The 15,571-nt window shown below is 42.4% G+C and overlaps 1 protein-coding gene across 1 annotated transcript in view; it reads right to left on the bottom strand.

Moving 5' to 3' along the window:
• Positions 1 to 15,571, bottom strand: part of fancd2 (FA complementation group D2) — an 89,583-nt gene that overhangs the window by 68,824 nt on the left and 5,188 nt on the right. The window contains exons 4-12 of the mRNA XM_078209918.1: positions 15,457 to 15,560; positions 13,812 to 13,872; positions 13,665 to 13,717; positions 11,469 to 11,547; positions 10,309 to 10,433; positions 9,128 to 9,215; positions 7,235 to 7,339; positions 4,707 to 4,807; positions 3,407 to 3,515 (exon numbers count right to left, since the gene is read on the bottom strand). Of these exons, the coding sequence (XP_078066044.1) occupies positions 3,407 to 3,515; positions 4,707 to 4,807; positions 7,235 to 7,339; positions 9,128 to 9,215; positions 10,309 to 10,433; positions 11,469 to 11,547; positions 13,665 to 13,717; positions 13,812 to 13,872; positions 15,457 to 15,560 (825 nt within the window). The remainder of the gene's footprint in view (positions 1 to 3,406; positions 3,516 to 4,706; positions 4,808 to 7,234; positions 7,340 to 9,127; positions 9,216 to 10,308; positions 10,434 to 11,468; positions 11,548 to 13,664; positions 13,718 to 13,811; positions 13,873 to 15,456; positions 15,561 to 15,571) is intronic.

Below are 15,571 nucleotides of genomic sequence, written 5' to 3'. Positions count from 1 at the left end.
TTGTGGTGGAAAAAAAGTGAGGTGTACTCGTTGGACATCCTGGAGAGTTAAGGGTTAACAGTTGAACTCCTTCTGTATAATGGAGCGACAGACTTTCCAAGATAAACAGGATGGCTTGTGAAATGTCGTGAGAAGGAAGTGTAGCCTGTCTTCTGCTTTTACAGTTTGTATTATATTTAGAACATAGAACATAGAACATAGAAAGCCACAGCACAAACAGGCCCTTCGGCCCACAAGTTGCGCCGATCACATCCCCACCTCTCGGCCTATCTATAGCCCTCAATCCCATTAAATCCCATGTACTCATCCAGAAGTCTCTTAAAAGACCCCAACGAGTTTGCCTCCACCACCACCGACGTCAGCCGATTCCACTCACCCACCACCCTCTGAGTGAAAAACTTACCCCTGACATCTCCTCTGTACCTACCCCCCAGCACCTTAAACCTGTGTCCTCTCGTAGCAACCATTTCAGCCCTTGGAAATAGCCTCTGAGAGTCTACCCTATCCAGACCTCTCAACATCTTGTAAACCTCTATCAGGTCACCTCTCATCCTTCGTCTCTCCAGGGAGAAGAGACCAAGCTCCCTCAACCTATCCTCATAAGGCATGCCCCCCAATCCAGGCAACATCCTTGTAAATCTCCTCTGCACCCTTTCAATGGCTTCAACATCTTTCCTGTAATGAGGTGACTAGAACTGCGCGCAGTACTCCAAGTGGGGTCTAACCAGGGTCCTATAAAGCTGCAGCATTATCTCCCGACTCCTAAACTCAATCCCTCGATTAATGAAGGCCAGTACGCCGTACGCCTTCTTGACCGCATCCTCCACCTGCGAGGCCGATTTAAGAGTCCTATGGACCCGGACCCCAAGGTCCTTCTGATCCTCTACACTGCTAAGAATGGTACCCTTCATATTATACTGCTGCTTCATCCCATTGGATCTGCCAAAATGGATCACCACACACTTATCCGGGTTGAAGTCCATCTGCCACTTCTCCGCCCAGTCTTGCATTCTATCTATGTCTCGCTGCAACTTCTGACATCCCTCCAAACTATCCACAACACCACCTACCTTGGTGTCGTCAGCAAACTTACCAACCCATCCCTCCACTTCCTCATCCAGGTCATTTATGAAAATGACAAACAGCAAGGGTCCCAGAACAGATCCCTGGGGCACTCCACTGGTCACTGACCTCCATGCAGAGAAAGACCCCTCCACAGCCACTCTCTGCCTTCTGCAGGCAAGCCAGTTCTGGATCCACAAGGCAACAGCCCCTTGGATCCCATGCCCTCTCACTTTCTCAAGAAGTCTTGCATGGGGGACCTTATCGAACGCCTTGCTGAAGTCCATATAGACCACATCCACCGCTCTTCCTTCGTCAATGTGTTTGGTCACATTTTCAAAGAACTCAACCAGGCTCGTAAGGCACGACCTGCCCTTGACAAAGCCGTGCTGACTACTTTTGATCATACTAAACTTCTCTAGATGATCATAAATCCTGTCTCTCAGGATCCTCTCCATCAACTTACCAACCACTGAGGTTAGACTCACCGGTCGGTAATTTCCCGGGCTGTCCCTGTTCCCTTTCTTGAATATAGGGACCACATCTGCAATCCTCCAATCCTCCGGAACCTCTCCCGTCTCCATCGACGATGCAAAGATCATCGCCAAAGGCTCCGCAATCTCCTCCCTCGCCTCCCACAGTAACCTGGGGTACATCCCATCCGGTCCCGGCGACTTACCAACCTTGATGCCATTCAATAGTTCCAACACATCCTCTTTCTTTATGTCCACATGCTCGATCCTTTCTGTCCACCGCAAACCAGCAGTACAACCACCCAGATCCCTTTCCACCGTGAATACCGAGGTAAAGTATTCATTAAGCAGCTCCGCCATTTCTAACGGTTCCGCACAAACTTTTCCCCCTTCACCTTTTAAGGGTCCTATGCCTTCACATCTCATCCTTTTACTCTTGACATATTTGTAGAAAGCCTTGGGATTCTCCTTAATCTTACCCGCCAAGGCCTTCTCATGACCCCTTCTCGCTCTCCTAATTTCCTTCTTAAGCTCCTTCCTACATCCCGTATACTCCTCTAAATCCTTAACACCTCCTAGCTCTCTGAACCTTCTGTACGCCTCTCTTTTCTTATTCACCAGGTTCATCACAACCTTCGTGCACCACGGTTCCCGTACCCTACCAACACCCCCCTGTCTCATCGGAACGTTGTCATGCAGAGCTCCAGACAAACATTCCTTGAAAATCCTCCACTTTCCTTCGGTACTTTTCCCCAAGAATGCCTCCTTCCAATTTACCCGTCTAATTTCCTCCCTGATGACACTGTATTTCCCTTTACTCCAGAGAAACACTTTCCTAGCCTGCCTGATCCTATCTCTTTCCAATGCTATCGTGAAGGAGATAGAATTATGATCGCTATCCCCAAGATGCTCACCCACCGAGAGATCCTCCACCTGTCCAGGTTCATTAGCAAAATAAGTGACAGTAATATCAGCCATGAATGATTAGGATGATAAACATAGGTAGGATGATCCATTAACTGTACCAAGGAAAGATAATAGTCAATAACGCCTATTTTTCAAAGTTTGAGTAAATGGCTTTGGTGTAAACAACCACAACTGTTGACATAAATAGGCGGTCTTCAAAGGATTTGGGAACAGACACATTACGAGGTCCTATCTGTGATATGTATCTTTGATGCAGGAAAGATGTGGTGTATAAAGGAACATGTCCTTCATTGTGCTTCAGAGGGTTTGAAAGGTACAGAAATCAGAAATGTGCTCTCTTTATATACAGTTAGGTAAATTATTGTGCTGTACATCAACAAAAGTCCATTCTCTACGTGCCGCCATCAAATGCCAAATGCTTACTTGAAGCGCGTTGCTGTGAACCAGAGCAAGGCAGAGGTTGAATACTAACAATAGTCACAGCTAGAGCTGGGGCGGCACGGTGGTTAGCACTGCTGCCTCACAGCTCCAGGGATCAATTCCCGGCTTGGAGTTTTCACATTCTTCCTGTGTCTGCGTGGGTTTCCTCCGGGTGCTCTGGTTTCCTCCCACAGTCCTAAAGATGTGCTGGTTAGGGTGCATTGGTCATGTTATGTCCTCCCTCTGTGTACCCGAACAGGCGCCGGAGTGTGGCGACTAGGGGATTTTCACAGTAACTTCATTACAGTGTGAATGTAAGCCTACTTGTGACTAATAAACAAACTTAATTTACCAGTATTGGTTTGATTCCACAACAACAGGCCCCTGTGCAGGACAAGAATGTCCATGTGATTCACAGGTGTCAACAAGACTAAAACGTTTGCACTTCACTCCCCCAACCCATTTAATTTTTTGACCTTGAAAACTTCTGCAACATGAAAAGAAAAACAGCATTTGGGAACCACCTTAATCCAGGCTTCAGCTGTTGCTTTCTGAAACCGCACAGCAGCTTTGATAACATTGAACATGATCGCAACGCAGTCATGACCCCTGTTCTCCTGATTCACTGATGCCCTAAAAACAGAAACAGAACACTGATCAGCATCTGTTATCATCGATAAAACATGTCTGCTGAGTGAACATTGCAATGTATTTAAGAAACTCCTGATCTGGACTGGTTGCAGAGGCCGGGCGCATTTTCTCTTATGTTTTGTTGGCTTCATCACAGTGAAACAATACAACCTGAATAGTCGGATAATACTACGGTTCAGGATCGTCAATTCTTTGAGCAATTTTGGAAACTGGGAATTGGCAGGTTATGAGTAACAAAGAAAGAAACACTTGCATTTTTTATAGCACGTTTCGCAACCATTGGACATCTTAAAATGCTTCATAGACAATGAAGTATTTGTGAAGCATAGTCACTATTGTAACATAGGAAATGGGGCAGCTGATTTGTGCACAGCAAGCACCCACAAACAACAATATGGTAACCACTAGATAGCCTTTTTTTTGTGATGTTGATTGAGGGATAAATATTGGGCAGGACAAAAAGGATAATTCCTCTACTTCTTTAAAAGAGACTGCCATGGGATCTTTAACGTCCACCAGAGAGGATCGATGGGGCCTCATCTGAAAGGCAGCACCCCTAACACTGCTGCATGACCACTCTTCAGTACTGCACAACAGTGCCTTGATTTAAGTGTCCAAGTCCTGAGTTGGACTTGAACCCATCACCTTCTGATTCAGAGGCGAAAAGCTACGAACTGAGCTACACTTGATATGGCTTCAACAGACTTGTAACTCCACAGGGTTTCATAGAATCCCTACAGTGCAGAAGAGGCCATTCGACCAATCAAGTCTGCACTGACTCTCTGACTTACCCAGGCCCTCTCCCCTGCCCTCTCTCTGTAACCTCACCCATGGCTAATCCATCTAACCTACATATCTTGGGACACTAAGGGGCAATTCAGCATGGCCAATCCACCTAACCTGCACATCTTTTCCATGCAGTTGATTGAGAATTGTCCCACTACTTTTTTGCAGATAGGGTTTTTTTTTTAGAAAGTTGTTTCTTTCGAGAAATAAAGGGTTTTGATGTTTATATTCTAGAGATAGGATCTATTTTAATCGGGCTTCCCCCTTCGTTTGAATTTTATTTTTCTGATCAACAAAATGAAGGAACTCAATGCAACATGGCAGGAGGAACTGTTACAATACCAGCTGAATCATTTATGCTTAATAATGCTGTTTTTGGCATTGTACCCCATCACACTCTTCTGCTTCCGCTTGTCCTGGCTGGCCTGCATTTGTGAAGGAAGCACACATGACTCCAATTCTAGATTCTTTCGCAATTCTGTAATCACCTAGAATGAAAAACAGTACAGGTGGCAGTGAATGAAGACTCCTCACAATGTCTCTTGCTACATTGATGAAAACCACATTAAATTTTAAAACTAACAGAGGCAAATGGCGTACCTTTCTGATACAAAATAGTGTTACATCTCCAACTTTGAAATCCAATTGGGCATCAAAGTGCAGCATCTCGAAGCCAGGCTGAGACACAAGTAGGAATATAAAATCAGCAGCAGCTGATTTTATATTACAAGAGTGCAGCTGACGGTAACTGGAACATCAGCAGCAATTTCAAACAAACTTGCTCTGGTTGCTTTATTTGTGAGTTGTCGCTTGGTTCAGTTTTTTTTTTAAAGTTTATATATTTATTAGTCACAAGTAGGCTTACATTAACACTGCAATGAAGTTACTGTGAGAATCCCCTAGTCGCCACACTCCGGTGCCTGTTCAGGTACACTGAGGGAGAATTTAGCATGGCCAATGCACCTAACACAAGCACATCTTGATTAATAAGGGGGTCAGGGGTTATGGGGAAAAGGCAGGAGAATGGGGATGAGAAAAATATCAGCCATGATTGAATGGCGGAGCAGACTCGATGGGCCGAGTGGCCTAATTCTGCTCCTATGTCTTATGGTCTTATCTTTCAGACTGTTTTAATTGTCTGCTTCTGACCCACTAAAAACATGGAATGCACTGAAAAGGCCTGAATTTTCTGGCCGCTCCTACTGGCGGGGGTTTCCAGTCCTGCCACAGGTTTCCTGGTGGCAGGAGGGGTCCAGTGAACGGGAACCCCACTGACCACGGTGGGACCAGAAGCTCTCATTGCCAGCCAATGACAATCTACCTTTACCACCCAAAAATCCCATCCAAAGCATCTGGTAACAGCTGAGTCAAAGCTGTCAATGAAAATTCTCAGGTTAAAATGGGTTAAAAACAATACATTGCATTTTATAAAAACCTTCAATGCAATAACACATCCAGGGCGTTTCACTTGAGCATTATAAAACAAAATATAGCTATGTGTGGAGGTATTGGGACAGGTGACCAAAAGCTCGTCAAAGATGTAAGTTTTAAGGAACATTTTAAAGGAGACAGAGTGGTCTAGGGTTGGAACTCCAGAGCCTAGAGCTTCAGCATCTGAAGGCACAACTAAGAAACTAAATTCAGGAATGCCAAGAAAACTAAAATTAGAGAATCACAGACATCTCAGGGGTTTGTGGGAGATTACAGAGATTGGCGGGGGGGGGTTCTCAGTTGTTGACTGAGAACCAATGTAGATCAGCGAGAATAAGGATGATGAATGAATGGGACTCAATGAGAGTTAAGGCACAGGCAAAGTTTTGGACAATGTCAAGTTTCACAGAGGGTACAAAGTGAGAGGCTGACCAAGTCTGTGTTGGAATGGTCAAGTCAACAGGCAACAAATACTGGATGAGAGTTTCAGCAACAGGGGTGGAGTCGGGCAAAGTTACAGCGTTGGAAATATGCAACCTGAGTGATGGTGCGGATATGTGGTCAAATCATCTTGGGACCAAATAGTTAAGGTCAGACGAGGATGTCACGACAATGCACAATACATTTCTGTATCCCTCATATATGGTCCCTGTGAATTGAAACCAAGTAACCCCAGGTCAGATAAAATACATAAGGATAATTAATGTATCGTGGGGTCTGCAGTTCAAATCCAATAGATCGTGTAAAATAACCACAAAACCGCTGTGAGACTCTCATAAAATTCAACTGATTCACTAATGTCCTTCAGGGAAAGGAGCTTGTGCTTCCACCGGTGGCACAGTGGCTAGCACTGCTGCCTCACAGCACCAGGGACCCGGGTTCGATTCCCGGCTTGGGTCACTGACTGTGCAGAGTCTGCACGTTCTCCCCGTGTCTGCATGGGTTTTCTCCGGGTGCTCCGGTTTCTTCCCACACTCAAAGACGTGCTGGTTAGGTGCACTGGCCATGCTAAATTCTCCCTCAGTGTACCCGAACAGGTGCCAGAGTGTGGCAACTAGGGGATTTTCATAGTAACTTTATTGTAGTGTTAATGTAAGCATACTTGTGATGAATAATTAAACTTTACTTTACAGTATAAATGCAATCTAGTTGTAAACTATAAGATTAATCGGAATGTCCTTTGTAGTGAACTGACTTTGTAGCAAATAACTCAATTGATAAAAATCACTGCAGTTCAAAATTAAAATTGGACAGGTCCATAAGCCATGAACCAGACAATTCCAACAGTTAACCTTGTAAAGCCACTCTCAGTAACATCTGGGAACTGATGCACATGCTGGATCAACTATCCCACAGACTCATCAAGCAATAGCCCTAAATCGTTTTACTCAACATATCTCCATGTCTTGTCTCACTAACACAGTGGTAAACAGTTCAGTAGGATTGCCCTCCCACCTCAACACAATTTATGAACTATCATTTACCTCTACAGCATCTGCTGCTGTGATGGCATGAAGAATGAACTTGACAACTACAGGGAGATCGTCAAGCTTCACTGCAGACAAGGTCGACATAACAGAGTGACGCACCTGCAAGCAAAGAACAAAGAGAAATTAACTATAATTAGAAATATTTCCAAAGGTGAAAATCCTCTACAGTTCTTCTACATGACAATATGCAATTAGAATGCAGAGTATTAGAAAACTTTCTCCATCAACTAGGTGGAGGTGTGTTTGCTTTAACGCAAGAGTATGACAGGTAAGGCGGATGAACTTAAAGCTTGGATTACTACATGGAATTATGGTGTTGTGCCAATTACGGAGGCTTGGATGAAAGAAGGGCATGACTGTGTGTGGCGCCAGCTGAGATGGGTAAGGTCCTTAACGAGAATTTTGCATCAGTATTCACAAAGGAGAAGGATGTGGTGGATGGTGAGTGTAGAAAGGAGAATGTTGATATTCTAGGACATGTTGAGATAAAAAGGGAGGAGGCATTGGAGGTTTTGAAAATCATTAAGGTGAACAAGCCCCCAGGGCCAGATAGGGTTTATCCCAGAATACTAAGAGAGGCAAGAGAAGAAATTGCTGAGGCCTTGGCTAAAATCTTTGTATCCTCTTTAGCCACAGGCGAGGTACCAGAGGATTGGAGAGTAGCCAACTTTGTTCCTCTGTTTAAGAAGGGCAGAAGAGACAATCCAAGAAATTACAGGCCTGTGAGCCTTACATCAGTGGTGGGGAAATTATTGGAGAGGATTCTTAGGGATAGGATGTACTCACATCTGGAAGAGAATAGGCTTATTAGCGATAGGCAGCATGGTTTTGTGAAGGGAAGGTCGTGTCTCACAAACTTGACTGAGTTCTTTGAGGAAGTGACTAAAAAAAATTGACCAGGGCAGAGCAGTGGATGTTGCATACATAGACTTTAGTAAAATCTTCGATAAGGTTCCTCATGGCAGGCTGATACAGAAGGTGAAGTCATATGGGATCTGAGGTGAGCCGGAAAGATGGATACAAAACTGGCTTGGGTATAGAAAATAGAGAGTAGCAGTGGAAGGGTACTTTTCTAACTGGAGGTGTTCCACAAGGATCAGTGCTGAGGCCTCTGTTGTTTGTTATATATAAATGATTTGGAGGAAAATGTAGGTGGTCTGATTAGTAAATTTGCAGATGATAAAAAAATTGGGGTAGTAGCAGATGGTGAGGAGGATTGTCAGCAGATAAAGCAGGATACAAATTGACTGGAGACCTGGGCCGAAAGATGGCAGATGGAATTTAACCCGGACATATGTGAGGTGATGCAATTTGGAATACATTCAAGGTTGAATTAGACAGATTTTTGATTGACAGGGAGTTGAAGGTTATGAGAGACAGGCAGGAAACTGGCCACAATCAGCCATGTTCTTATTGAATGGCAGAGCAGGGTCATGAAGTCATAGAGGTTTACAGCATGGAAATAGCCCTTCGGCTTAACTTGTCCATGCCACCCAGTTTTTAACCACTAAGCTAGTGCCAATTGCCCGCATTTGGCCCATATCCCTCTATACCAAGGGACCGAATTGCCTATTCCTGTTTCTTGTATTCCAATGTATGCACTTTTCCAGTAGGGGTGAATAGAATGGCTGACTTTTTCTCCAACTCAGCAACCTGACACACTGAGGTAAATTGTAGTGCTCCAAACCAAAATGTATTTGTACTGGCACCTTAACTTTCTGTTCTTGATTGCAGCCCATAGAATCAATCTTAAAAGAAGGAGCAATGGAAGAGACTCACTCCATTTTGAGATATTACAATTATCTGTCTTCACATTTTATAGAGGACCAGTGAGTGACAAGAACTTCATTCATTAAATATTGTAATCCTGGAGGGGAGGAACCGTACCTCTACCAATAGCTCGGCACATAGATTGAGGCTAGAAAGAGCATCCAGGATGGGCACCGTCAACTGAGTGTTCTGCTGCAACAAGGAACTGTCAGAAAGAATAAAAACAGCAGAACTGACTGAAAACATGAGCTCACTCAAAAATGAGAAAAAAATTCAATGAAGAACATTAGTTAAATAATAAATTGAATCAAATTTGTATTTCAAGAGATTTGAAGATAATACACTTAATTTGAAGCATGCACTTAACTTTCAATGTTGAGACAATATGGAAAAGCAATTTTAAAAACATGTGGGGTGGATAGGCAAAACAGTGCACAGCAAGTATACAGAGGGTACACTGTATACTGATTGTATTGTATATGAGCCTGACATAGTATGGGGGAAGGTGATGAGCCTGACCATACTGTGGGGGAAGGTGGGCAATGTGTACTGTTGAGATTACATTAAAACGTCAGATAAGCAATTACTATACTTTCTTTAAGAAAGCATCCAAACAACAGAATGAAAAATTAAGCTCTTATTCAGAGTGCAAAGATTTCTTTCCTCTATTTTTTCGATCTGATCGCTGTATTTTGTAGTTTAGATTATTTCATAGATACTAAAATCTGTACTCTTTGCCCATTATTGAAACCTCTTGCCAGGTTAAGCTGTTATAACTCCCAAGTCACTATTAGGCTCACATCTATTACAGTAATTTCTACAGCGAGGAAACTTGCACTGTGAGTATAAAATTTACCTTGCAGCAGATAAGGAAAATCCTGTTAACTGTAGTTTGTCACTTTAAATCTCCTCTTCTCTGCTGACCTGTGTTGGGATATAACTCTGGGATTGAGATGCTCTCTAGGGGCATAAGCTAATCTGAACTGAATGGTGGGGTGGGGAGATCATAGCGAAGCACCATTCATGCCCATACATATAATTTAAAGCAAGGTTCAATGGATAGTTATCAGGGGAGGGAACCAGGCTAATTTATTTTTCTCTCTCTCTAGTCCCGAGACAATGAACCAACTGTAAAACTCCTGACTCCACCCTTGCTGAGACCAGGTTGGTCAATACGAACGTGGATTAGGTCTGTTATGGTTCAGTCCCACATTGGGAAGTGTACTTAGCCACCAGAGCAGCTTAACTCTGAGCAATATTTAAAGGAGCATGCCTCAAATATTTCAGATCCAGCTTACTTAAGCTCTTTGGCAATTCCATTGTGTTGAGCATCGTCCAGGATTTCTGGCAAGCTGGTGATGAGGTGCCGCTGGATTTCAAGAGGTGCAACACAGATCAGCTGTGTGATCTTACTGGTCAAGTCCTGGAACAAAAACCACGCAGCCAAGTTGAGAAACAATTACACAGTGTACAGTTTAATGCCATAGACAACAAATACAATGAAGAATTGTGCATATCCACAAATTCCAAAGTAAATAAATGAAATTAAATAGCAGAATACAGCAGGGATGTGCAAACAACAATAACCAGCAGTGATTACAAGATTGGACGACCCCAATAATTAATTAATTAATTCTAATTAGTTATTGGAATAATAACGAACCCACGCACCCCGGACACTCTCTCTTCCACCTTCTTCATCGGGAAAAAGATACAAAAGTCTGAAGTCACGTACCAATCGACTCGAGAATAGCTTCTTCCCTACTGCCATCAGACTTTCGAATGGACCTTCCTCATATTAAGTTGACCTTTCTCTACACCCTAACTATGACCGTAACACGACGTTCTGCACCCTCTCCTTTCCTTCTCTATGTACAGTACGCTTTGTCTGTACAGCGTGCAAGAAACAATACTTTTCACTGTACACTAATACATTTGACAATAATGAATCAAATCAAATCAAAGAGCTCTGCTCCATCCAGCACTCTAGGTGACATATTTACAATAACTTCACTATGGTGGCACAGTCGATTTAGAAACGTTTTTCACTACTAAGGAACTGCATTTCAATCCAAAATGACTGGATTTAGATCTCGTCTTCCCTGGCTAAAAGCATGCTCAGTGAAATGGGTTCTGACATTCCCAATGTAGCGATAAAGGCCAAATAATAAATCAAAGAATGTTAACTGCCAATATTTCCACGATCCATTTTAAATAACATTCTATGCATTTTGTGGTGATGGCTTTATTCCAAAATTAATTCCTTTAATAATGGCTTGTATCCATCCAAACCACAGAGGTTTACGACTTAGGAGACCATCAACCCAACATAATTTTTTCCCCCCTTTATTCATTCATGGGATGTGGGCATCGCTCATGAGAATATGGGGGGGCGGGGGGGGGGGGGGGGGGGGGGGGGGGGGTGAAGCAGCTTTAAAATAAAATCATAAATCCCTACCTTACTATCTACGATCCTGCCCAGCCATTTGAACTGATTGATGATGAGTCGTGGCATGTTAATCCCATCCTCTGGAACACTAAAATTGAAGAAAATTACATAAAGGAATTCTACTTTCACAAGAGTACTTGGCTGGTTGTCAGCGAGTTGAGTCTCTAATTGTAGTTATATACTCACCTAATCAGAACCCAGTACTTACACTATACTTCACTAATCTAAATCAGCAACAATTTACAAGGAGCTATCTTATCATATGGCTACACCTTAACAAACTCCCTCAGAAAACCAAATGTATAACTATGGTACAACATCTTTCTGAAAAGATTTCCGAAAAAGAGTCATTTTAGACTCAAAACGTGAACTCCATTTCTCCCTCCACAGATGATGCCAGACCTGGAGTTTTTCCATCTTTGATGATGGCGGTACAGTTGAGATCGAGATTTTTTTGTTTTAAAGGGGAATGTTTAAAAATTCAGCTTTATTCTACAGGTAGTCAGTATGTCTGGAAGAAATGCAACTCAGATGCTGGGAGAGCAAGATAATTACTCATTTTAGCCTTGCAAGTGGCTATGTTAAATAGAGTAAATGAAGTTTTATTTACTTAAATTCCCCTGGGATTTCTGGTTCGAGTGATTGACAGTGTCATGTGATGATATGGTTTATGTGCAAAGCCACGTCTGCAACAGAAAGCAAAAAGCTTTTGTAGAAAACAGCCAATTTTAGCTGGGAATCGTTTGAAGACAGAGGCTGCTGTAAGATGCTCTGAAACTCACTTTCTCTCTGAACGCTTCAAGACTGTCTACACATATTATAGCAAGTATATTTATGGTTGCTAACTGTACTTAAAGTGACATTTAAGTCAGTAAGAGGAATATTGTTGATTTGGAACTGAAACAGTGATAAGTTAGAAATTAAAATTGTTTCCTTTTTGTTTTTAAATATTGTTCAGCTGTTAAATAGTCAAGTTGCTTCACTTGTTAGAGTTACATTTAAACTGTGTTATTAAATAAAGTTTGTTTTACTATAAAAGATCCCTAACTTTGTCAGTGGAATTGCTCCCGGAGTGAAGTATCCTTTCCTCACATACATGCCAAAGACAAAGAACAAACAAAAAACAGTACAGCACAGGAAACAGGCCCTTCGGCCCTCCAAGCCTGTGCTGCTCATTGGTCCAACTAGACCATTCGTTTGTATCCCTCCATTCCCAGACTGCTCATGTGACTATCCAGGTAAGTCTTAAATGATGCCAGTATGTCTGCCTCCACCACCCTCTGTGTAAAAAAACGTCCCTCTGATATCTGAGATATAAATAGAAAGACTGTTGAGGTCTCGCCTGGCTTCATAACATAGCTTACGGTTCTGGTCTGGGACCCTTTCACAGCAGTTTCTATATTTATTTCAGTTTCTATGATTTATTTAATTGAAAAAGATTGAATAGGTGATGCTTGTTATTCCTACCTCTAGCACATCTTTGTAATAAAGAACTGCAGGCAGAACATTGTTGCATCATTCAGGCATCCCAAAGAATTTCACAATCAATTCACTAATATTTTTGAATGGATGTTACTAGCATTATGTAGGCAGGAAGCACAGCCAGGTTCCACAACAGCAATTTAGATGAATGACATCTTAATCGGTGTTTGATACTGGTTGGGGGAAGACTGATGGGAGACACAAGAAAAGTACCTTGCATAATTAATCTATCTCTAAGCACTGTGGTGAGAGTGCTTCAACAGTAATTTAGTACAGTCTTGTTAAATAATAACCCCTTTAAACCTGTAGATGTAAGAAAATTACATTAGCATTGACAAATCACATTAGCATTAAAGGCAGCACGGTGGCGCAGTGGTTAGCACTGCTGCCTCACAGCGCCAGGGACCCAAATTCAATTCGCGACTTGAGTCACTGTCTGTGCAGGGCCTGCAAGTTCTCCCCGTGTCTGTGTGGATTTCCTCCAGGCTTCCTCCCACAGTCCCAAAGACGTGCTGGTTAGGTGCATTGGCCATGCTAAATTCTCTCAGTGTACCCAAACAGGCGCCAGAGTGTGGCAACTTGGGGATTTTCACACTAACTTCATTGGAGTGTTAATGTAAGCCTACTTGTGACACTAATAAATAAACTTTAAAACTTTAAACATACTCACTATAAGCTATAGAGGTTGTATCAACTACACTGAGAAACAAAAGTGAGTCTTACCCATCATACATAAATTCAGGAATTTTTTCAAATAATGTGTTTATAACAGGAGTCTATGAGGAAAAGAAAAAAATCTTCATGAGTAAACTACAGAAAATATGCACTTGTTAATCACTGTGCTAACAGCAAATGTTGCAATTACTTTACCTGCAGAATCTCAATCCCAAGAAGCAGCTTTATGAGACTTTCCTGGTAGCTCACGTTGTTACTGTAACAAATAAATGAATATTTACACATAGGCTAACAACATTGCCAACAAGTTGTAAAATGATGATGGAAATGCAATTCTTTGTCTCTCCTAAATGTCTAATTTTTGCTCGCAGATAGTTCCACAGAGCTGACAGCCCAAGGTTCCTCAATTATAAGACCAGAAGGAATAGAAGCAGTAGGCCTAATAATCCCTCAAGCCTTCTCTGCCACTCAGTAAGATCATAGCTAACCCTTGAACTGCCACTCAATTCCCACATCCCTTGATATCATTCATGCCCAAGAATCTGTGATCTCAATCGTAAATACATTCAACTAAGCATTCTCAGTCCTCTAGGGTAGAAAATTCCAAAGATTCATAACCCTGGAGTGAAGAAATTTCCCCTAAGTTCAGTCCTGAAGGGTTAAATGGTCTATTCCTGCTACTAATTTATAAATATGCACGCATGTTTTTTTTCAAGATGGCGCCGGAGCAAGGCGACTTCTTGCAAGCTGTGCCCACGTACCTTCTAATTCTCTTTTACTCTCGTTCTATGCTCCTAAAACTTCATTATAACTCTTTTAAACTTTCTAACCATCAAGTTGATTTTTCTCTACACCCTAGCTATAACTGTAACACTACATTCTGCACTCACTCCTTTCCTTCTCTATATACGGTATGCTTTGTCTGTATAGCACGCAAGAAACAATGCTTTTCATTGTATATTAATACATGTGACAATAATAAATCAAGTCATGCATTTATTCTGAAGTTATGGCCTCTAGTTCTATACTCTCCAGTCAGGGGAAACAGCCTTTAGTCATCTGGCTGTTACCAGGGGGCATAACTATAAGGTTTATAGTGGGAGATGTAGGAGGGATGTCCGAGGTAGGTTCTTTACTCAGAGAGTGGTTGGGGTGTGGACTGGACTGTCTGCTGTCACAGTGGAGTCGGACACTTTAGGAACTTTCAAGCGGTTATTGGATAGTCACATGGAGCACACCAGAATGATAGGGAGTGGGATAGCTTGATCTTGGTTTCAGACAAAACTCAGCACAACATCGAGGGCCGAAGGGCCTGTACTGTGCTGTACTGTTCTATGTTACCTGTCAAGCCTTCTCAGAATCTTGTATGTTTCAATGAGATCATCTATCACTCTTCTGAACTGTAGTCAATATAGGCCCATTGTACTCAATCTCACCTCACTGATTCCTTCGATGAGAGGGTTGGCCATTCTCCACGTTGGTCTATAATTGCTTTTAGACCCCTGGCGTTAGCAAAGGGGAAATCAACTGGGGCTCCCATTTCTAATCACATTTCAGTGAACCTTGTTGTAACTAGAACAAGCAACAAGCTTGGCTCTGCTGCAGTTAAACAAGCAATATGTACTCACGGTCTAGGACTACACAATAAAAATGATGACAAGCTGGGTGAGATACCGAAGGGTAATCATTGCCCAAAAAGTCAATATCTTCAGCGAAAAACAAAAGAAAATTTCAAGATAAAGATCCTTTGTAAAAAGTTTAATACTGAAGCATTTTAAGCTCAACAGGTACAGTACTTGCAAAAACTGTAAGCTGATTTGTTGGTGCAATTGTGTTGTACCTTGACTCGCCTTCTTGGGACTGCCCACAGGGAAAGAGGCAGTTTCTGAACTTGTCCCTGTCCTCGATGTGCGACTCCAAGCCACTTATAAACTCTTGCACGACCTGAAAACAAG

The sequence above is a fragment of the Mustelus asterias genome, chromosome 3 (assembly GCF_964213995.1).
Source record: "Mustelus asterias chromosome 3, sMusAst1.hap1.1, whole genome shotgun sequence".
Lineage (NCBI taxonomy): Eukaryota > Metazoa > Chordata > Chondrichthyes > Carcharhiniformes > Triakidae > Mustelus > Mustelus asterias.
Note: the sequence above shows the minus strand (reverse complement) of the source record. Positions and strands in the feature narration are given on the sequence as shown.